This window comes from Labrus bergylta, chromosome 18 (assembly GCF_963930695.1).
Source record: "Labrus bergylta chromosome 18, fLabBer1.1, whole genome shotgun sequence".
Classification (NCBI taxonomy): Eukaryota; Metazoa; Chordata; class Actinopteri; order Labriformes; family Labridae; genus Labrus; species Labrus bergylta.
The window spans coordinates 1207610-1230286 of NC_089212.1; the positions used below are offsets into that span (position 1 = coordinate 1207610).

Genomic DNA, 22677 nt, shown 5'->3' on the forward strand with positions numbered 1-22677 from the left:
GGGTTGGAGGGTATGAATTTGGAAGATGTCATACCAGCTATGGGGAACTGTAACCCCCTCAGCCACTTGGGAGATGAAGGTTACTGTTTCCTGTGATTGTTTTCTTTATACATAGGAACGCTAACCATCTACAGAATATTCCTGGACGCTCTGCTGTAGTAACTAAAATGTTTGTATCTACAGCCCAACTCGACTCAAATATACCAACTACAGCTTACAAAGTAAATGACACACTTTAACCAGTTATAATTGCAAAACCAATGTTTTTAATTATATTAACACTCAAATGAATATGTCATGAAATACTTTAAAAAGGTTGATTACGTGCAACAGTTCAAGGCAAAAAAAAGGCATAAAACAAAAGTCTAACAATCTAATCATTTGCAGGAAAAATTAAAAATAAATTAAAAGTGTTTCATGTTATTAAAGATTACAGAAAACCAATAATGCTGTTGAACACAGTAGAGAAATGTACATTGCTTTTCTCGCTTTTCAGGTTTCCCTGAATTAAAATAAAAATCAATACAAATTTCTGTAGTAGAGTATTGCACACTCTAAATCTCTTCACTATTAATACCTCTCATTGCTAGTGTTTTGTTCACATTCATCTGTTATCCATGGGGTTTTTCCTGTACTTTAGGTCCTGGGCAGGTTATGGAAACATTTGGCACGTATAGTCTGGGGTTGGGTTTTTTTTCTCAAGATTGCGTTGCGCAGAGTCTTCGCAGCAAAGTAAACATATGCACCAACAACAAATAAGACAAGAAAATGAAAGAGGCACTTAGGGTATTTCTCAAACAACAAATTTGTTCTTGGTGGTTGAACCGCTCTTGGTAGCCGTGTCCGTGTGAGATTGGTAGCCAATAGTCATCTTAATGGGAAGCCCCAAGCGTTCTTTGTAAACTCGCCTGTTGACAGCATAACATGGTAAGAAGATGCAGAGTGTCATAACATGTATTTATATAGGTAAACATGAGGGAAACCAGCCTCACCCTATGTGTGTCACAGCTTCCCGATTCTCAAAATCTGATGTCCAGACAGCAATTTTGTCTCCTTTTGTGCGGATGTTGACCACAGCTCCACAGATGTCATCACTGTAGCTGTCAAAGGCCTCTCCTACTAAGCACAGGAGCTGGCAAAGAAAACAAGTGTTACAATATTTGAATTGTATTTTACTCAATATTTCTACAAAGATAGTGAGGACTAATTATCCAAAGTCCTATTAGCCCCAGGGTAATACATTCCCAATATGGCATTCTGATAATGTCAATTATTTAATTGTTTTTTTTCTTGGTACAACCATGGATGGATGGCTGAATGTCACTAAGCTAATCAGCATGTCATCTTCAGCCTAGACTAGACATGACAATATGAGTCAGAGTCCTGGACTGTAAACTATGAATTACTGTGTATTGATATTTAACTTTGAAATATAAATATATAAATACACATATATTGGTAATCAGATGTGTTTGTGATGAATGCCGGGAATACAAATTGTAAATCTTAAACCGTATTTTCCGCACTATAAGGCGCACTTAAAAGCCTTTAATTTTCTCAAAAAACGACAGTGCGTCTTATAATCCGGAGCGCCTTATATATGGATCAGTTGGTTAATTGGTTGATCCATACTGGTTGTACACGGCGCTCAGCGACACTGACTCGGATAATGACGAGAGGGAGCCGGGCATGTTGGATGCCGTACTCGCCCAACTGTTCAATTCGGACACTGAAGAAGAAGAATTCGAGGGATTCGTGGACGGGGAATGAACTGAAAAAGTGAGCTTTACGTGTTATACGTAACTGAACAATGTTGAGTTATGCACTAACGCAGGGGTGCCCAACCTTTTTTGAACCAAGATCTACTTTTAAAGTTACCAGTCTGCCGAGATCTACCAGTCCACATAATGAGCCATAGCCTTTACCAACAGCCTACAAACGCATTTAATACTCACACAACAAACAGAAAATAATAAATGAGAGTTCTGTAAAAAATAATGCAGACTACAGACTACAGCAGGCTGCTGTGAGATGATTTTGCTTTTGTTAAATTAGCTGCAGACACGGTGAGAGTGAACGGAGTAAAGTCCAAACGACTGTTTGACCGGGTCACGTGTGTTCCCACCTCGGTCCGTACGGATCACGGATCAACTGTGTGCTGTAGCACTAAAAGTAAAAAGTAAAAAGGTTCGCGTGGTGGCTGGCGCTCCAGTGCAAGTGTGTGTGTGTGTGTGTGTGTGTGTGTGTGCGTGTGCGTGTGCGTGTGCGTTTGCGCTGTTTGTTGGTGTGTCTCGTCCCCCGCGATGCTCACAGTCATGACAGCAGAGAGGAGCAGAGAAAAGTAGCTGCAGCTTCATCAAATGCGCTCAATACTCGTAGCATAGTTTCTATATATGACTTTTTGGTAAAACATTTACCCCCCCGGTTTTACCTGCACCGGGGATGCGCATGCCTGCACTCTCTCTTGCGCGCGCTCTCTCTCTCTCTCGCTCCCCCGCTCGCTCTCTCGCTCGCTCTCTCATGCACGCAGCAATTTCATGAATAAATGAAAAATTAAATACAAACAGCTCGGAAGTATACTTGGGCTCCCAACACAGGTATCGTGTGTGGGAAACAGTGCAATGAGATGAAATTGAAATCACTTTTCTATTTTACAATTGTATTTTATATTGACAAAACATCTCGCGATCGACTGAGAATCAGTCAGCGATCTACCTGTCGATCGCGATCGACTGTTTGGGCACCCCTGCACTAACGTTTGAATTAGCGGTATCAGACTGTGTTTCTTTTACGTGTTTACAACTGAACAAGGCTGGGAGATATTGTGAATATGCACATTAACGTTTGAACAACGTTGAGTTATTGTGAATGCACTACGTATAAAACTACGTTTTGAGAGTTAAGAGAAACGTCAAAGAAATAATTTATTATTTGGGGAAATCGTCTTATGTACTTTTGTTTTTGTAGTTTTATACGTTACGTTTTATACGTATTTATATTTATATATTCACAATATCTCCCAGCCTTGTTCAGTTGTAAACACGTTCTATTCTATGCGCCTTATAATCCGGTGCGCCCTATATATGAAAACAGTTCTAAAATAGGCCATTCATTGAAGGTGCGCCTTATAATCCGGTGCGCTTTATAGTGCGGAAAATACGGTAATCAAACTTCAACTTGGCAGAAATGCCATTGAGAGTCTGTAAAATAACAACCTTGCTATGGTGATAGCTAAATATTTTTTGTGAAAACGAACATAGTAAAACGAAAAGATTTTGCAGGACTCCTCGCTTGCTCGCATGCTAAGGTGCTGCCATCTGTGGCCAGAAGAAGTATTACAATACAGCAGTGGCAGGACCCCAACCTCCTGCCCCACATGTCCAAAGCTCAGGTTGTTACAAAGACTTCCCTTCTATCTATTAAACATTTTTGGGCATGGTGGCGTTTCTACGTCTCTCAACCGGAAGGTCAGGGGTTCGATCCCCAGCTCCTGCAGCCACATGTCAGATGTGTCCGTGGGCAAGACACCTAACCCCAAATTGCTCGTGCTGCTACGTCAGCTTTGATGAATATGTATGAATGTACTGATGGATACTTTTACATAGCAGCGTCTGCCATCAGTGTGTGGGTAGGTGTGACCTAAAAAGTGCTTTGAGTTGTCAGAAGGGTAAAAAGCGCTGCACAAGCTCAAGAAGATTTACCATTTGAAAACGGCGGTCACTGACATGTTCCAAATGATGCAGATATCCATGCAGGCACAGGACCAGAGCTACATTTTAATCTAAGCAAAACTTCAACAACAACAACAACAATAACTATTGTTTTTGAAACTGCCCATAATCATTGAATCTGTTGTTTCCAGCTTTGAATATGCTGAAAGGAAGCAGTGAGTGGTTTAAGCCCACAAACAGCATTGGATACAATTTTGACAATATAGTCAGAGCTGTTTGGTAACTGACGAGTCATGGCTTACGGGACGTCTGTGTTCCTGTCTGTGACCTTTAAAGCAGCTCCCCAGAACACTTTGTGGACTTCAGACTCCACATCTAACCAGTGTTCAGATGCTCTTATCTCAAGGTGTTGTGAGTAGTCCCCATCAGCTCAGCATACAATCATGTATGATATCAAAGAATATTTTATTGTGCAGATGAAGTCAGCAAAAGAACAAACCACCATGTTGCACTTGCAAAGGGATGAAAATGTGTCATCATGACGCATATCGGCGGTGTGACAAGTGTAATGATCGAGTGGTACAACTAATTATGGCTGCCAGCAGGTAATAAATGTCCTGCTTTGGGGAGAGGCTGAAGAAATGATTAATAGAATCACTCATTCCAGTGACAACATTTAACAGGACACAGAGCAGTCAAACTTACAGTTTCCAGCCAGAAACGGTCCAGGTCTAATCTTCTCTGCTGCTTGTTGAGTGTGAGCAGCCAGCGGCCGCCACGCTTGTTCCTCTCATCCTCCCACATGGGTTCAATGCCGTCCTGAAGCGATAGTTCAAATTGTCAATACACATCCCAAACTACTGCAGCAAAACTTTAAATACCCTTTAAAAGTGAGGTTTCAGCATGATTTAACATTGCCTTCAAGAAAAAAGCAGCTTTTCCAAACTCTGCGATGATAACATCAGAAAAATCTTAAACCTCATCAGAGGGTTAGCAGCTGGAATGATGGTAACTCAACAAGGGCCAGGTGACGGCTGTATAATTGGGTCACAATCTTTCTCTTAAAGGTGGACTGTGGAGTTTTGGTGGTGAAATGGGAAAGTTGGAGATGTTAAACATTTCTATTCTATATTTTCTGAACTGAAAACACAAACTTTATTCAAAGAACAAATGGATCCCTGGAACACTGTTTGGAGCTAAAAAGCTACCTGGAGAGTTATGGTTTCACTGTTGAGGGCCCCCCACCATAACTTCTCATATAGCATTTTATCTTCAGTGTTCCAGGGACCAAATGTTCCTCTGAGGACAGTTTGTGTATGGAGTTATGAACATATACCACAGAATCTGTACACTTCTCCAACTTTGAAATTTCCCAAAACGACATAGTGCACCTTTAAGTACTAATCTGCTCTTCTATACTAACTCTGTTAATATGTTAAAACTTACATAGCAGAGCATTTCAAAAACTAGATATGAACTTTAAATGTTATAAAACTTTAATTGTACAAGCACTGATGAACTAATACCCCTTCAGTGAATACAAGAGTACAAGTAGTTCACATCTTGTTTACACAGCTCTGGGTTGGGTAGACAGATTTTCTTTTCTCCCACTAGTGTCCATAATGATTATGTTTCCTGCTTGTGTTGATAATTCAGTTGGGTACTGTTCATTTTTTGGGGTATTTATTTGATTCTGTCTTCATAAAAATCTTCCAATTTAGCTAAATTGGTAGAGTGGTAATAAAAACAGTTATTGATACATTCTCGTTTTATTGCCGAGTATTCTCACAAGAATTTCTAATTTTGAGAATGGACTCGGAGTAGTTGCATTAAATAACTTTTACTGCTTCAAGTGTAAATGATATCAACTGTCATATTGTCAGGCCTCCTGCCCCGAGACTCCGGCCTTGGAGAATAAGTGAAGCATCTCACGATGATACAGGTATCACAATGTGATCCTCTAAATTGGGATAAAGATGTTTTATGACATTTCTTATTCATATTGATTTAGAAGTGAAGTAAATGAAAACATCGATGTTCTTCTACATACTGCTGATGTGGACATTGGGATGAAATTATCTTGCCATTCTCTGCAAATACTGTCTCAATTCCATGCATAGTTAACTTCATCATTCATTTTGAACTTGTATATACCCCCTATTTTTATTTCTCTTATCTAATCTATTCTGTTTAATGTGTATTTTGTATTTTGAGCTACTTGTCTGTGCTGCTGCAACGCCCAAATTTCCCCTCTGGGGATCAATAAAGTATTATCCTATCCTATCCTAAAATGTTGAGACTGTTTTCAAACTCCTCACTCTCTGCATATGAATGATAATTCAGACTTACCTTAAATAGGGAGTAATCACAGCCTGACATGAGGTTGCTTGATAACTGGATGTGGTTGTAGAGACTGAAATGAGGAAAGACAAAACATGTCAATGAGTTGTCCTACCTCCTGTTTTAACATTTCATGGTTTGGGGTTTTGGAGGAACGGGGGAAAACGCAGAGATGTATTGCTCTTACGCCCAGAAATCTTCAACAGTGTCAAATTTAGAGATGATTTGCAGGTTGGCCTGCCATGTTTTGCTCTTGTCATTCTTGAAGAACCACAGGGACCATCTGTTGGACAAAAGAAACAGAATAGGGTATGCATACATGTAACATAAATAAACGTAATAAACGCCATAGAGCTTAGGCGCAAACAAGCGGCGTGTGACTGCCTTCACAAACCACTCGGTAAATCAGGCTATTGATGTCATGGTGCAATCCATTAGGTTTTTGGAAACTAGTTTGAAACCGAGTTTTCTTTTGACTCAGCCACCCTCTTAAGCTCTCTAGAATGGGCTGACACTATTACAGAGCCAATAAAGCAGCTTGTCCATCAGTTCCATCACAGTCAACAACAAAGAATACTTGATAATAAAACTGTGTGTATCCCTTATTAACTTGTGTTCAAATATAATTGAATGTTTGATTCAAGGCCATATTTGGGGCAGCACATATTATATATTCATATTTCATCAAGCCTGCCAAGTTCAGAATTGAAATAAACAGAAGGTACTTCAGCCCTAATGAAAGGATAATTAGCCCTCAGTGAAGACACAACTCATCCCAATGATGTCTCTATAATCCTTACAGATAAGTTACATAACATACCCCATGGCCCCATTCGCCCCTGCAACCAAAACAGCATGGCCACCTCCAACAGACCCAGGCGCCGTTGATGCGAGCTCCAGGTATTATCAACGCCAATACTACCTACCCTACCACATGTCCCCTTCTGGCCTCCACATCTCCACCATGTACACCAATGGGCAGTAAGATTCAGGACATCACCGGGGGTTGTCAAGTGGGAACCCCCCTACACCGGTGTTTTGTCCGATTAGTCCCATGAAACCTTGGGAAGGCTCCCTACCCTACTCATGATCTGAACGTCTGAAACTTGCAACTACTTGCAAGGTGCAGGTCTAAAGTTTCTGACAGTTGACACTAATGTGTCCAGACAAAAAAGTGCTTTGTCTGCTTAGACTCTCTCCTTTCCTCTAACTGCCTACTTTAGACGACTTTTTTGCAACTAAAAATAAAATGTCTTTAAAAATGAATGAGGATAGGGCCTGTGAGTTACTTCCATACTTGCATTCAAGGTACTGATGAAAAGAATATCATAACAAAATAAAAACTAGCTGATTAAAACAGCATATCTCAGCAGCACAACACAGTAAATAGCCTACGATCATGCTATAATACACCGTTTTTATGATATATCCCATTACACAGGGGTGAGTATTTGTGCACAGTGAATCTAAACAGCTGACAGTTTGTAACTGACTTTACCAGCTGACTGCCTGTTAGAACAGGTGATGTGCCTTGTTTTCTAAAACGAGCCAGTGAAGACTTTAAAAGCTGATGCCATCTGTCAGATTGAGTTGAACTTGCAGTGGCCAGTTGACTGAAGTGAATCTTTTCCCTGCAGGGTTAAAAAAAATGGTTTGCTCATGCATGCTCACACAATTACCTTGCATGGAATCAGGCAGGTCTTGGATCATTTTTTGATTGAAGGCTAAATAACTTAACTTACATTACTTAATAAGTAACGTGAAAAACCATGCTTGGAATACCATATGTATTGACAACTACATTAAAACATAAAATCCACTTATTGTGCACTACTTTAATTAACAGCTATTTACTCCAATCCAAGTTTTGCAAACCTCACAACTGAGCTGTGGAGCTGCAGAGAAGAGCTTACTTTTCCTCTTAGCTGACTGGCTTTCTGTTTGGACTTTATATTTGACCCTTGCAGAGACAAATATCCTTGTGGAATTTAAATATACAGAAAATATTCAATTGTTGCATATTTGTATTCAGCACAGAAGAGAGTGGGAACCTATCTGAGTATGGACTGAAAGAAAACACTGAAACACCCTGGACAGGTCAACAGACCATCACAGACAATCACAGTCTCACTGTGGGGAAATAAAGTCTCCAATCCATCAGACTGCATTTGTTTGGACTGTGAGGAAAACAAATCCACTTAAAGATTGGAAGAACATAAAAACAAACAAGTTAATCCTCACCACTGAGTCACTGTCTACTGAAACATAAATAATCATATTTACTACAGTCTCAGATATTGATTAAGTATAGCTTGAAGAAGCCTATGATTTAAGATATTATCAAAATGCATCCCTCCATCATAATGTTGTATGTAATGTAAATAGTTCTCTTTTTTCAAATAATCTTCATGCTTAAAGCTCCGGTCAGGAACTTTGGAGTTGGGTACATTTTGTCACCCGCTGTGGACCAAGCAGCACCTCTTCTCTCTTTGGTGATTTTATACTGTACTTGTTTTTGATTAACACAAATATATTCCTGCTTTTATTAACAGTCAAATCACCCATCAACAATGGTCTCCACGGAAAGTGTATAAAAAGGCTGTTTCAGCAGTGTGCTGTCAAATAGAGGAAACAGTATTAATTTCAGTCCGTTCCAAAGTTCCACAATTTTATATCAGGCAAACATGTTGATTTATGGAGTAAAGAGTTTCAAAAAGATGTTTTTACTTTGTACCGTGTCTTAGTTAATTGCTCAGCTTCCTCCTGGTAAACAAAGCATTCATTGTTTTTGTTGAACACTCTACTCCTTTTCACTGCTGCCATTCAGATGTTTGGAGGAAAGGTCATTCAGTTTGTGAACTATGCCTTTCATTCAAACAACTGTGTGACAAGTAACTTAAGTATCTACATTTTTTTCTAACCCTAACCCTGATGACAACAAGAAAACATTAGTATTAAAGACGTTATAACCCTACAGCTTGACAGCCTTGAAGTCATGTAACCCCAACATTTGTCAGATAAAACCTTATTTGAATTGGCAAACCAACACATTACCTGTCAACCGGCAGCTGATAAGTAAAAGAAAAGTACTGAATAAATGGCACTAAATAGAAATGTCAAATAATTACCAAAACAACAAAATAGAATTTCATTACTGGTATTCTCTTTCCTAAAAAAAATAGATTACCTGTTGGTCTATGAAAAGTTGAAAAATGTGTTCAGAAATTCCCTATTTTCTTATCCTTACACTGACCCCTGAAATATCTGTTTTTAATTCCTGTGTTATAACCGTACTTGTTCTGGAGGGGATGTTTGATGTAGGCCTCAGGGCTTACAATCTCCTGTCCACACTCCTCAGCTCCGTCCTCATCAGTCTGGGTTGGACTTGGGTTGCTTTCCTAAAAAAGCCGTAAGAAACACACAAGGGGCACAGAATAGGAGTATTTTTAATAAAGTCCAAGTACGGTAATTACTATTAGCCTACTTGAGCAGAGGAAAACGTCCTGAAACATTAATACGACGTCCACTCAACGCACAGACGTACCCGTCAGCCATGACAGCTGGATAGTTGTGTAATAAAACACAAGTCAATGTTAAGAAGAAAAAACCGTCGAAAAACTTGTTTATTTCGATTCTCAGACAATTAAGAAATGTCATGAATAAATTGTAATTTTTTTTTATATACTATTTTACGTAGCGTGATGCGTTCACTGGTGAAAGTTGAAATAAACATCTGTTACACTTCAGTTACTTTCACTTCTTGCACACATGACCCTCTACTGGTAACACGAAGCATTATCACCATTATCACCATTATCACGTTTTGGCTTCACTATAAAGAAATGTTTGTATGAGTGCCAGATATGTTCGTTATTGTACGCAAATAAACATCACGCGATTTAATCTATATTTGGTCAAACATTTCAAACAGTTTATACCCTCTCTTCAATTAAACATATCAAATCATGTTAATAAGAGATACTTTCAACATTGACCCTGGAGCTTTCTTTACATCAAACTTTTGCTAAATGAACGTCGACACGAGTCACAAAGTAATGGTTGAGGTCAGCAGGTTAAAATAGTAACTTCTGAAGGGTAATTTGTATATTAGGTAGTAATGTACACGTCAAATTTACTAGTATGTCATAACAATCAAATATGTCCTTAATAACAATTTCTCGGGCTTTGTAGAAACGCATAGCTCCGGGAAAGCGTTTAATATTGTAATGGGACTTATAGTAGGTCTCACCACCATAAAGGTGAATGGCACGTCGGCTAGCCATGACGTCAGCCTTAAAGTTTGGAGCACTCACGAACTCTCCTCTTAGAAGCCTAGGTCGTGGCACGAGTCAGGACAGCACGTGTGATTGTAACAACCATCTTTTTACTTTAAACGACTATAAATAAGAGTTGAGCATTAACTTTGAATGTGATCTGTCCCTGTAATAACAACCAATAGCCTCACACTTATTCTAATATTTTCTTTAAAGAAAGTGCTCACCGGTTCGGCGGTCGCCATCTTACAAATCTGTGTAAGGAAAGTCTCTGTTGATTGGATCAGAAAGTCACACGTGACGGCCCGGCTGCGGACATGCGCAGTGTGCCGTCACTGGCTGGCTGGTTGCGCTGCGACTCCACCCCTCCTGCAGACGAAGGCATGGCGAGCACCGAGGCTAGAAGAGAGTGTGAGACAGAGGGCTGCAGCAAGGACGCTAAACTCCAGTGCCCTACCTGTATCAAGCTTGGTATTCAAGGCTCATACTTCTGTTCACAGGTACTGTTGCTTTCTCGCCTTGTCCAGTTTCAGAGTGGGCTGTAGCAACAAACCGGGGCCCGGCGTTTCATCCCGCGGCTGCTAGCTGTCAAGCTAGCTAGACATGTGTGGGTGCTTGGTTAACCGTTATAACACCAATACTTCATGGAAAGTAATGCGGTACACTTTTGTGAAAGTACACAGATTGCCGAGGATAAATAATGTCATCGGTGACTGTAATAGAAGCTATCCCCCGAACACAAAGCCCAGATAAAACGCTTTGCTAGCTTTAGCCAAGCTATTCGCAGGTTTGCTCGAGTGAAATTCATCGTCCCTGCTCGTTTGAATTGACTAGGTGTTAAAATATCCTGTCAGCGTTTATCTTTTGTTCTTGTAATGTTGAACTTCTTGTGTGCAGCAGGTAACCTGTGATGCAAAAGGATGCAAGTAATGATAATTCAGTTTAAATTATTGATAAAAGAAGAGTTGATGCTGCATGTTTGATCTCTTGACTTTTACCCTCGTCATGGGCCTTCTTAAACCTGACCTAGCCCCCCTTATGAATCTGTTATCTGCATTTCATTCATTCATTCCAACAAGACCTCATACTTGACTGAATGCAGCCTTTTAAATTATTAATATAACTGGTTAATAAGCCGAGCAGAATTTTGTATAACAGCATGACAACTTTGACAGACACTTAATAAAAGAAATATACTTTCCTGAAATAGTTATGGTGCTTGTAAAAAGTTACGTTAAGTTAAGTGACGTTAGAGTTCATTAACTCTTTTAAAGGGTTTTAAAGTCTGGCTTTTTTATCTTTTAGTAGAGAGTACATTGGGTCTGCAATTGTAGGTCCTTAACATTAATCCACAGTCATGTTTGTGTCATGGGGAGCTCTGTTTTGCATGAATGTATAAATAACTTTGGCCATATTAGAGCCTACAGGTTCCAATTGCAGTCTTAGCTTTGCAACATGGCAGTGGTGATCAGAGGGCCTTTTGGGGCCCTAGGCAAAGAAATTCATAGGGGGCCCCTCCAACCAGCTTTCATCAGCATTATGTTATAAGTATCCTGACACAGTAAACGTTACAGTAAAAATGGCATAGGCAGAGACCCTGTCTATTTTGGTAACTCCCAGACAGATTACTCTTTCGTTTTCCTTCTGTGACTTTAATTTAAAAACTAAGGGGGCCCTCTTAGGAAGGTTTCGTACTGCCTAATGGCTTGGGGCCCCAAGCAGTTGCCTGCCTTGTCTGTTGATAAGCAGCACCTCTGCAACCTGGCACTGGTGTTTATATTCCTTGTTGCTCTCTGTTGAATTGATTCACAAAGGCCATTCATTTTCAAATACATGTTTAAGTGATACATGCAGAGACCTCTCTGTTCTGTAGATCCAGCTCATCCTTTAATTTAGGTTACAATGGGCCATGCATCAGCACAAAGTCATTGATCTAACATAAAGTAATTGTTCTTTTGACTAAATGTGCTTTGATTATAATACATTTCTGAGAGTCAGTTTGTATCCTTGTTTACATTGATTTTGTGTGTTTTTATTTTCAGGAATGTTTCAAAGGGAGCTGGGTGTCTCACAAGTTGCTGCACAAAAAAGCAAGTATGTAATACGGATCACTGTCAGCTCTGTGTTTTTATGGGCTTGAATCGTTCAAAGTATATCATTAAGTCATGTTATTTTGTCAACAGTATTGAATGAAAAGTTGTGCCTTTAGAATCCAACACCAACCTAGAGACAATGTGCCACTGCAGCCTGTTAGATTATACCCATTACTGTTTACCATCAGCATGGTGCTCAATGCTTTAGAGATGATCTGTTTATTTTTTAGAAGAGGACCAGAACCAGAATGAATCCAAGAACTGTGTGGAGAAGGACATCAACACAGACCCATGGCCGGGCTACCGTTACACTGGAAAACTACGCCCTTACTACCCCCTGGTAAGCTCTTGTCAATCAAAAAACTCAAATAACTTAACATATTCTTAATGTTTGTTGCCTCAGTTCAACAAGCACCAGAGGGAACAAAATCTCTTCCCGGATATGGTGGTGTTTGCTCATAACCTTTGTGCAAGACAGGAACTGTTAAAATAAATAGAATCATTTTATCAAAAGATATACCAAATAAAAAGGTTTAATTAATCCAGAGATGCTTGTTTTCCTTATTTATTTATTTTTTTAATGTTACCGCGCTAAAGAGGGTTTAAGTCAGATTAATGAGTGTGATGCAGATGTTGTTGAATCATATTGTTTAATAAACTAAATTAAAAATTCTGCCCTCTTCTTCCCTCATTGTGTAGACTCCTATGAGGCCTGTGCCAAGTGACATCCAAAGACCTGACTACTCCGATCATCCCAGAGGTAACCATGCTACTTTCTTTAATAAAACAAAAAGGCTTGATCTTGGTGGCTCATTTTCCAAAAAGATCTAGTGTTTGTGAAACTGGAAAATGTATTACAAATATTTGAATAGAGCTTTTATGAAATGGCAGACGCTTTGTCTTACATAAAATCCACAACTATACAGATAAAACATTATTCCTACATTATTCCACTGGCAATGTTGCCCTGTGACATTCACACTGTAGTGTTGGTCAGTATTCTGTTTGTTTTTCTGTCCCCAAGAATTACATTGTCATGTGTATCATGTGTCATGTCGTGTTTTTTGCTGTTTTGCTGAAAACTTGAATTGATACTCCTACCTGTGATCTGAAATCAATTGCCACCCTTGTCCTAAATCCAGTTAGACATCGGCATAATGTTAAGAACTAGCTTTATGAGTTTTGTTATGATAAATATAAAAAAATCATGTGATGTTAATAAATCTATTCCACATTTTAGTGGAATTTCAAAATGTCTTTCTTATACAAAATGTGTCTCACCCTACCTTCCACCTCTTATAAATAATCAACCTTTATTAGTGTAGTTCCAATTCATATCAAATGTTGTTTTATTTTTGACTTTTTGTTACAAAAAGAGCAAGTCTAGACCATCTTTTTAAAATTTGTGATAAATTCAAAATGGACAAAGTTTTCTCAAAACAATTACATTTCTCAGATTTAACATTTCACATCAATGCAGCAGAGTTGAATTTGTGTTGTCATCCGCCTTATAACATTATACCTATAATATGTGACCTGGCATATTTACATCTTTATCTCTGGGCAAGTCATTCCACATGCAACCATGGCAACCTCTACATCCTTGTCATCTGACTGCATAGATCCATGCTCAGGTAGTCATGGTTACAGTCTCCTTTTATTCTCCAGTGATGCCTTCCCAGGGACAGAAGCACACATTTTACAGGCTAATATACTTCTTATTTTAGGAATGTAATAAAGCTGAAGTGAAATCCAGAGCATCTTTATATAACATATTCAATAGTGATAATCATCACTCTAAAGTCCATTAGGAAAAGGACACTACAGTTATGAAGGCATTTAATGGACACCTACTATCTTTTCTCAGACATTGCTTCTTTTCTGAGCAGTGGTATCAATATATGAATATGTTAAATTGATTATCTCAGTCACACTGGAGGCTCCTCAGGTCTTAAGGAAGGCTGTCTTTGACGTGTACACAATCCTTACCGTCTGTGTTGCTAGGCAACTGTCCATGTTCATTCAGTAGTCCTGTTCTTGAGATGATAAATTATAGATCAGTAAATTGTTGATGACACAGGGGCTTTGACCAACATGTATTTAAGATCTATTTTTGTAGTCTAAAAATAATGTTGTGATCTTGTTAAATCTGTAGTTTAATTACAGGATGTCTATTCTGTTGCTTAGCTAAATGCAGTGACACCTGTGCCTCTGTTCTTCATCTAACCGAAACAGATCTCCTTTGTTCCTCATGATTCAACAGTGTGAGTGTCACTAGAGTCTGCCTCCGCTCAGATGCTTATTCTGTAGTTTATTCCATGTAGGAGCAGCTCATTTACCCATTATAAGATTGAACTAAGATATCTGCTCATGTTTGTTTTTTAGATATTGAAGTTTTAAGTTGAAGAATTTCATATCAAAATATTTTTTTCCCATTTTGTGACGTGTCAATGCTAACTGTGATACCTGCTTTTATGTACGCTTTTTAGAAAATGCAAAGTATTCTGGTTAAAATTGCTCAAGTTAATGTGTTATTGCAAGATGATAGTCAAGATGAAAAAGTCTTGTTTCTTCTTAGTGTTTAAATCCAGCTGTGATGGTCCAAGCCGTGTCTAAGAATTGATAGACCTAGGACAGTCAGCTCATCAGCTTCATTTGTTTCCTGCGTATGAATGATGACAGTTGTCTGTCTCCGTTTCCCTCCCACAGGGATATCTGAGTCTGAGCAGTTTCTGAAGGGGACTTCACAAATCAAGGTCCTTTCTCCTGAAGACATTGAGGGGATGAGAGTAGTGTGTGAGGTAAGAATTGACTGTTGCTGCTGTTAAGGTGTTCCCAAAGTAGTTTTTCTATTTGATGCATTCCTGTATTGACGTGTTTTTTTTGCAGCTGGCACGAGAAGTCCTGGACATTGCAGCATTGATGGTGAAACCAGGTGTTACAACAGAAGAAATCGACCACGCTGTGCATCTGGTAAAACTCAACACAAGCCAGTTATAAAGGCGGGGGTGGATTTGTCCAGTTTTGCACAACGTGCAGTAACATTTGGTGTATAAGAAGCACTTTTAATACCTATTCTTATATAAAATGCTGGGACGTGTTGTAAGGACCACAAATATGGCCGTCACTCGTTACCCGATTCATTTCAACATGCCCCCATTCACTGCGTATTGGAAGTGGATGCTTTTCTGCCCTGCGCTGTACAGATTACCCATGCTTTGTGCACCTGTGGGCATGTAGCGTGCACAAAATGTGCTCAAATACAGAACATAGCAAGGCGGAGCAGGCTGGTGGTGTATTTTTTCTCCATCATTAGGTCATAATGATTTAGAAAATGGTTGTATTCTGTTTAGAAAATAAACCTTGTGCAGAAAAAAACTTGGAACGTGAACTTTGCTGAAAGTGGAAATCGTCATGCTGGAAGAAAGTTGAACACTTTATTTCCCTCTGGGAGACCTCCACCCAAAAAACAGATTGCGCCTTATATACCGGTGCGACTTGTGTGCTGATTTATTGTAGTCCTTATACAAACACAATATTTTTCCCTGTTGTGAATTTAGAGCTGTCCTGTGCTCGTTACCAAATTTTGGAAACTTCTGAGATTGGCTACCATGTAGCGCAAAGTATTTCACGTTATGCTGCTAACATGAAAACTTCAGATGATGAAAATGATAAACGTCATACCCACAAACATTTTGCATGATTAAATATGTTTCAATACCAATAGAAACATTTAGTAGTTAATCCAACAGATGTTATTTAAAGCCAGCTTTATGAATATTGTACAGCACTTTAATTTCTGTATTATCTGAAACATTCAACACACAGGATATTATATTACTGTAGAATAAATGTGTACAGAGGGATCCGTCATCTTCATTACATACAGCCTATTAATCGTCTTCAATGCTTGTGGTGTCACTGTCTTTTTATTTCCAGGCTTGTACAGCAAGAAACTGCTACCCTTCACCTCTCAACTACTACAACTTCCCCAAGTCCTGCTGCACATCTGTCAATGAAGTCATCTGCCACGGCATCCCCGACAGAAGAGAACTACAAGACGGGGACATCCTCAATGGTATGCTTGTTGCACCACACATGACATGATTGTGGGTCGTTTTTACATATTTAATGTGTGACCAATACTAAATGATGAAGTACCAGATTGTGATCTTTCTTTAAAACAACACTTTTCAAACACAAGTTATGTAGCCACTGTTGTATTCTCAATGTCAAACCAAGTTTTAGGAATGGTAAAGTTTGGATGTGGGGCAATGTTTTATTTAAGGGCAAGGGGGAAGAGAAGATTTGTACTCCATGACAAATGGTTGTACCAGCATCCTCAAATGGCATCAGCAGGAGTTTGGCCAATTTTAGCCTCTTTATGAATATTCCTGCTCAAGCGATGCCTTCCATCCGCCACTCCCCTCAGAGTGTCTGATGGACTTCTTTCTAACAACTCATCTCTCACTGCATGGTCCTTCAAGACAAATTGTTTCATTAGCCTCTAACAGCAGGGAATTGCTAGTCAAAGTCTTGACTCTCTTTATTTCTCCTTAAGTCTGAAAAATCTCAGTTCACCAACCTTCAATTCTGAGTTTATCAGCAGTATTTTTAACTCCTTATTTTCTTTGGACTTAACCCTTATGCATCACTATGGACATTTTTGTCCATTTGGTCAAATGTTTCCTCTTCAGCTGTCCATCATTTTATGTGTTAGTGGATATGGCACACATTTTTTGTAAGAAAGTCTCTCTCTTGACACATTTTGGAATGCACATTGTATTTTTTTTAATAGATCAATAGAACACTGTGAAACATGTTTACTACCCTCTTAAGTCACTAAGGACAAACATGTCCACTTACCAAAAACTGCTATAAAAATAAAACAGAATTATATTTTTTTCTACTTGCATAAATCTCTTAAACAACTTCAGCCCTGCTCAAAACTGTCAAACATTCAATATCTTTTAGGAATTTAACCCTTTAAATGCCAGTTTGATTAGTTGATGTCACTGTTGTTATTTTTGAAAAAAAAACACACCCAAGTTTGTTATTTTCCATAAAACAAATATTTGGTGACTGGGGGATTTTTTTCCTTTTTTTTAAATCAGTCTTGGATATGTCAAAGATTATCCAAAATATTGACTTTGATGCATTGTTAGTTTTTGTGTAGCATCAGATTTAAAATGTAGTTCCCTGTTTGGACATTGGAGGACAAAAATGTCCAATTTACAAAAGCTGCTTTAAAAATAAACAGACTGATATTTTTTTCTACTTTTCTTTTTTTTTTTTGCATAAATCTCTTAAAAGACTCCAGCCCTGCTCAAAACGATCAAATATTGAATAATTATCAGGAATTTAACCTTTAAATGCCAGGATGTGTACAAAGTTAACATAGATTTTTATGAAACAATACACATTTTTAGATTACTCACAAATAGTTCTTCTGTTGATTTGATTGCAAGAGTGTTGTATGTAATCTAACTGATATATTTTTCTTACTCTTTCAAAGTGGACATCACTATATACCACAATGGTTTCCATGGGGACCTCAATGAAACCTTCTTTGTTGGGGACGTGGAGGAAGAAGCAAAGAAACTGGTTCTGACTACATATGAATGCCTTATGCAATCCATCGACTCCGGTAAGAACTCCACCTCGATTTTAATTTGTATTTTTGTGTGCTTAGAGAACACTACATTTCCATGGAGGTGGAAGTTATGTAATTTCAATTTAGTCAAGCCAACAGGATATCTCTATTAGGCTAGGAGTGAATGTCAGATATCCGTATTAGCATTTATTTTGACCTTTGCTCTTGACCCTTGAAACCGAACCTATCTTAACTTTTAATAACTAGAATAGAATAAAGATGCCTCTAGTCTTAGATAGCTGAGGTTAAACATCTTTGTAAAACTGTTTGGTAAGGTTGTGAAAAACTTACACACACTATAAATCCATTTTTAAACTCGTAGATAGACTCAAGCGGCAACCTCCTGCGTTGAAAAATGAAGCCAAAGCGGCAGTGTTTAAAAGGGTAGTCCCTCGAGTTGTCCACTAGAGGCTGGCTGCAAAATCCTCAGAAGTCCTCTAAACAGCCACGTTCATTAAAATGCCCTTTTTGAAAGAAGAAATTAACATGTAAACAGCCTGCTTCTAGATTATTTTAGTATCAGTAGCGTCTGTAGAGTTATGTATAGTAGTTATGCTTACTGCCTCAGCTCATCGTCTTTGCCTGTTGCTAGGTTGATCAAAAAGTAAGTTTGAGACAACATTTCCAACATGGAGAGCACCATTATGTGGCTTTAAAAGTCAGTTTGAGAAACCAGTGGTTAATGTCACAGAGACTGTCCCATGTTGTCTCCAGTCATTGAATAGACTCAATATAAAACACATGTATGCTTACTCATGTGCTTTTCTCTTCTTACAGTGAAGCCTGGTATTCGCTACAGAGAATTAGGAAACATCATTCAAAAACACGCTCAGGCCAATGGCTACTCTGTGGTGCGCAGCTACTGCGGCCACGGCATCCACAGACTTTTCCACACTGCTCCAAATGTGCCACATTATGCCAGTGAGTAGTGCCATCCTGCTGATGAACATGTTTCAAAGTGTCTTTACAGACTGTGACGAGAGAATGATTCCTTTATTGATTTCTCAGAAAACAAAGCAGTTGGAGTCATGAAGCCTGGCCATGTGTTCACCATTGAGCCCATGATATGTGAAGGTGAGTGTAACTGTCTCTGGATGTAAACACTATAAAGGATAGTTATTGATACTAACCTGGAACAATTCTATAAGTCAAAGGGGGCGGCAGTAGCTCAGTCTGTAGGGACTTGGGTTGGGAACCAGAGGGTCACCAGTTCAAGTCCCGTTGCGGACCCAATCTGGAAGTTGGTCTGGTAGCTGGAGAGGTGCCAGGGCAGTGCTCTGGTGTGCTCCCTGCTTAGCAGCTTATAGCAGACCAACTCTGATTTCTCTTCATTAATGCGTCTCTCAACTGTGGGTGTTGTGGGTGTTGCGACACCCACACTTTGACTGAAATGTATTTCCATCCCCCACACTTTTTACCAGTGGAGTCATTGATGAATTGGTCAAGTATTGGTCAAGTAAGATTTATTAAGTGACAATTAAGCCAAGTTTGGTTGAAGCACGGTAAAGTTACGTGCATTTAATCCTCCTGTCACTCATCACGGGCTGAGTCAGAGCTCAGAGCTAACAAATGGATACATGCATGTATCTGCCATGTAGCATCCTTCTGAAAGAGAGTTAGTCACCCAAACAGATGTTTTTAAGATAAATTCACCTCAAAAAAACAACTTAAGTGTAACATTTTCTCCTCTTGGTTGTTCTTTTAGCTGTATTTATTTACTCCCGTAACTTTACGATGTAGCGGAAGTCCCCTTTGCAGTTTTTCTAAATAAAAGCACATTTTATATGAAGACCGGAAATAAAGAGACTGAGGCATAAGGCAATAAGAAAAGCAAAATAAAAGCATCACAAAGAGCAGTTTTGAATCTGGTTTTTAGAGCTAACCGGGTTACTCACAATGGATGTTCATAAAGTTAGTGTCTAATTATCTTCTGTAACTTTGTCTTGTTGTATGATGTGTCAGCTTTAGTTATTGGACATTAAATGAAACAGAATGTGTTGATTTGCTAGAGGGTGCTAATATACTAGCATTAGAACACCCACAGGTCCTGTTTGTGCAGGTGTGTGATTCGGGCCTTTGCGTGTGAGATACATGTCCCTATAAATAACAGTGTAAAACTGAATTTCCCTCAGGGATCATAAAGGATATCAAAATCAAATCCAAATGACAAGAGATAATTGAGAAAAATTAACTATTTAAACTATACATGAGCCGATACAGTTTTTTCACATTTCTCTAAATGTTCCTCTTAACCTTTGGGTTAATGAATGGCTTATCTATCTATAAAGGAAGATTTAATCTTTTCACTCTATCTGACCAAATTTGGAGATAAAAGGACTAGACAGAGAAAATTTTCTGTCTTGTACCAAGTTTGTCAAATAAAGAATAATTGAGCCAAAACTATGGGAACTCTTCTCACAGTATTTCACAAAGCTTTGGGTTCACTGCCTCACACGGTGTTCAATGGATAATTGGTGGTGTGTAAGCCAAAGCTTCAAATGTATTTGTGTTTGATGTCTCAGGTGGCTGGCAAGATGAGACGTGGCCTGACGGATGGACAGCGGTGACCAGAGACGGGAAGCGGTCAGCTCAGTTCGAACACACCCTGCTAGTGACGGAGACCGGCTGTGAGATCCTCACCCGCCGCATGGAGGAAAACGGCCGAGCTCATTTCCTCAGCCAAATGTAGGCTAGAGCTACACCAAGGACTGGACTTCACAGACACAGACGACCCAGCACACCTGGGTCTCAGACACACACACACACACATTCACACAGAAACACAGAAACACACACACACACACGCACACACACACAGACACACAGACACACAAGAGGCCCCACTCCTAGAGCTCAAGCTCTCATTGTTCTTTGAATTAAATATCGGTTCCTCAAATGAAATGGAAGTACTTGAATGTGTCTTACATGAAACACAGATCACTTTTTTTAGCGAAATCTATATCCTCTGAAGGAAATCTGAAAGTATTTATTAGGTTCTGGCTTTGCTTAGTGGTTGGGCTTGAAATCAGGCCTGTTTTGACCTCTGGTTGATGTCGACCAGAAAGTCTACCAGCTGGTTAGTCGTTGTCTGTGGTGTGTGGAGCTCAGGGCAAATCCAACTAGCATGCCGTGCTTCGCTTCTTTTCTCTCAGCCTCTGCTAACCTAATTAGACTTTATTAAATATATCCCAGAGATGAATGAAAAGAACTAGCAAGTCTAGAGACCAAGGGAGCATTCCTAGAAACTGGGTCAACAAGTCTCACAACAGTGACAACTAGCCACTCAAAACAAACATTTAAAATGTGGAGCATAATAGAAGGCTAAAAAATGAACCTGCATTCTAAGTTTACAAATCATCCACCAGCAGCTTCTTGAATTCTTACACAGCAAAAGAGTTAAAAGGCAGCAATTCAAGGGAGTTGTTTGGTGATTCTGGAAATATGCTTGGATGAAAAAATGTGTAAAAGATAAGAAACACTGTCATATTGCTCCCTTCAGTTTGATGCTTCATTCACTAGATTGTTTGCTTGGCAAGAGGGGAGCAGTCAAAATGTCAATAGTTGACATGGAATATGTAATTTGTTTATTAAGTACAAAAAATTAACAGCATAAAGGACAATATTAGTTCAAAGGAACAAGATAAATAGCACATAAAGAAATCTAATGAGGTTCTGATAGTTGGTTTTGGACACAGCCTGGCTAGCTTTCTTTAATTAGAAAAAGAAAAAAGGCAAAGCTTGGATGATCCTCTCCTTGCTGAAGCTTTATATTTAAAGGTCAAGCAATTAAGAGCAATGGGTCCATAGGCAAGAGTTTTCAGGAGACCTAGCATAACATACTCAGTTATTTAATAGGTATATCAAATTAAAAAGTGATCATTTGTTAGAACAAGCAGGGAGTGGAAATGTATTGTAACATGGCCTTTAACATTGTAGTAGTTTTGCAGCCACCACAGACAGGGGACGTGGTTAGCTGTTAGCTGCAAACTATAACTTCACCACTAGGTGCCTCTAAATCCTACACTGCTCTTCTAATCCACAGAGAGCCATATGAACCTTTTTATCCAACTTCAAAAGCAAAATTAGGGAAATTATCAAATTGTGAATTGGTATGTAAACATGCAATGTTTCACTGTCTTATTTATGTGTTGATGTAGTGTAATATCCTGATACCTAAACAGTTTCACGTAGTGGATGTTAGACATGACTAACGGGGATTGTGTTTAAACCACAGAACATCTACACAGGTTAAGATTATAAACATGCTGAGCTTGTTAATCCTGCTTTGAGGAATACTCTCTAAGTCTCTCCTGTTTACTAAAAGCCCTGGTGTAGCAAAGTGAGCCTTACGTGTGAATCTAGAAATTTAAACCCTGCCAGGTATAATTAAGGCACATTAAGTCAACAGTCACAAAAGTACGCTGATGTGGGGATTGTCCTGGTGCAAGCAGCATTCATTTCTACATTTTCAGAGGACTTATGTGATTGCAGTTTCTCTGCCATCTTTGTATTTCTTCTAATGGAGTAATAAATGACTCTTCTGTATCTGTGTGTGAGTTTGCCCTTCAATAGATTGGGAATCTGTATCCCAAAAGTGTTTCATTTCAAAATGTGTCAATGGAAATCACTTTTAGTATGTGCTGAAT

General features: G+C 39.0%; 2 protein-coding genes across 2 annotated transcripts; one reads left to right on the plus strand and one right to left on the minus strand.

Annotated features, from left to right (window-relative positions):
* Positions 1 to 243: 243 nt before the first annotated feature.
* Positions 244 to 10628, minus strand: eif4eb (eukaryotic translation initiation factor 4eb). The gene is made up of 7 exons (XM_020644620.3): positions 10513 to 10628; positions 9306 to 9409; positions 6199 to 6294; positions 6021 to 6084; positions 4377 to 4490; positions 993 to 1132; positions 244 to 908 (listed from the first exon to the last, which is right to left on the minus strand). The coding sequence occupies exons 1-7, from the start codon at positions 10528 to 10530 to the stop codon at positions 794 to 796; spliced, it is 651 nt and encodes a 216-aa protein (XP_020500276.1). The 5' UTR covers positions 10531 to 10628; the 3' UTR covers positions 244 to 793.
* On the plus strand, positions 10588 to 22576 carry metap1 (methionyl aminopeptidase 1). The gene is made up of 11 exons (XM_020644619.3): positions 10588 to 10785; positions 12328 to 12379; positions 12609 to 12718; positions 13078 to 13138; positions 15088 to 15179; positions 15268 to 15351; positions 16318 to 16456; positions 17894 to 18025; positions 18809 to 18952; positions 19040 to 19105; positions 20554 to 22576. Exons 1-11 carry the CDS (start codon positions 10603 to 10605, stop codon positions 20718 to 20720), a joined length of 1230 nt encoding a protein of 409 aa, XP_020500275.1. The 5' UTR covers positions 10588 to 10602; the 3' UTR covers positions 20721 to 22576.
* Positions 22577 to 22677: the final 101 nt, after the last annotated feature.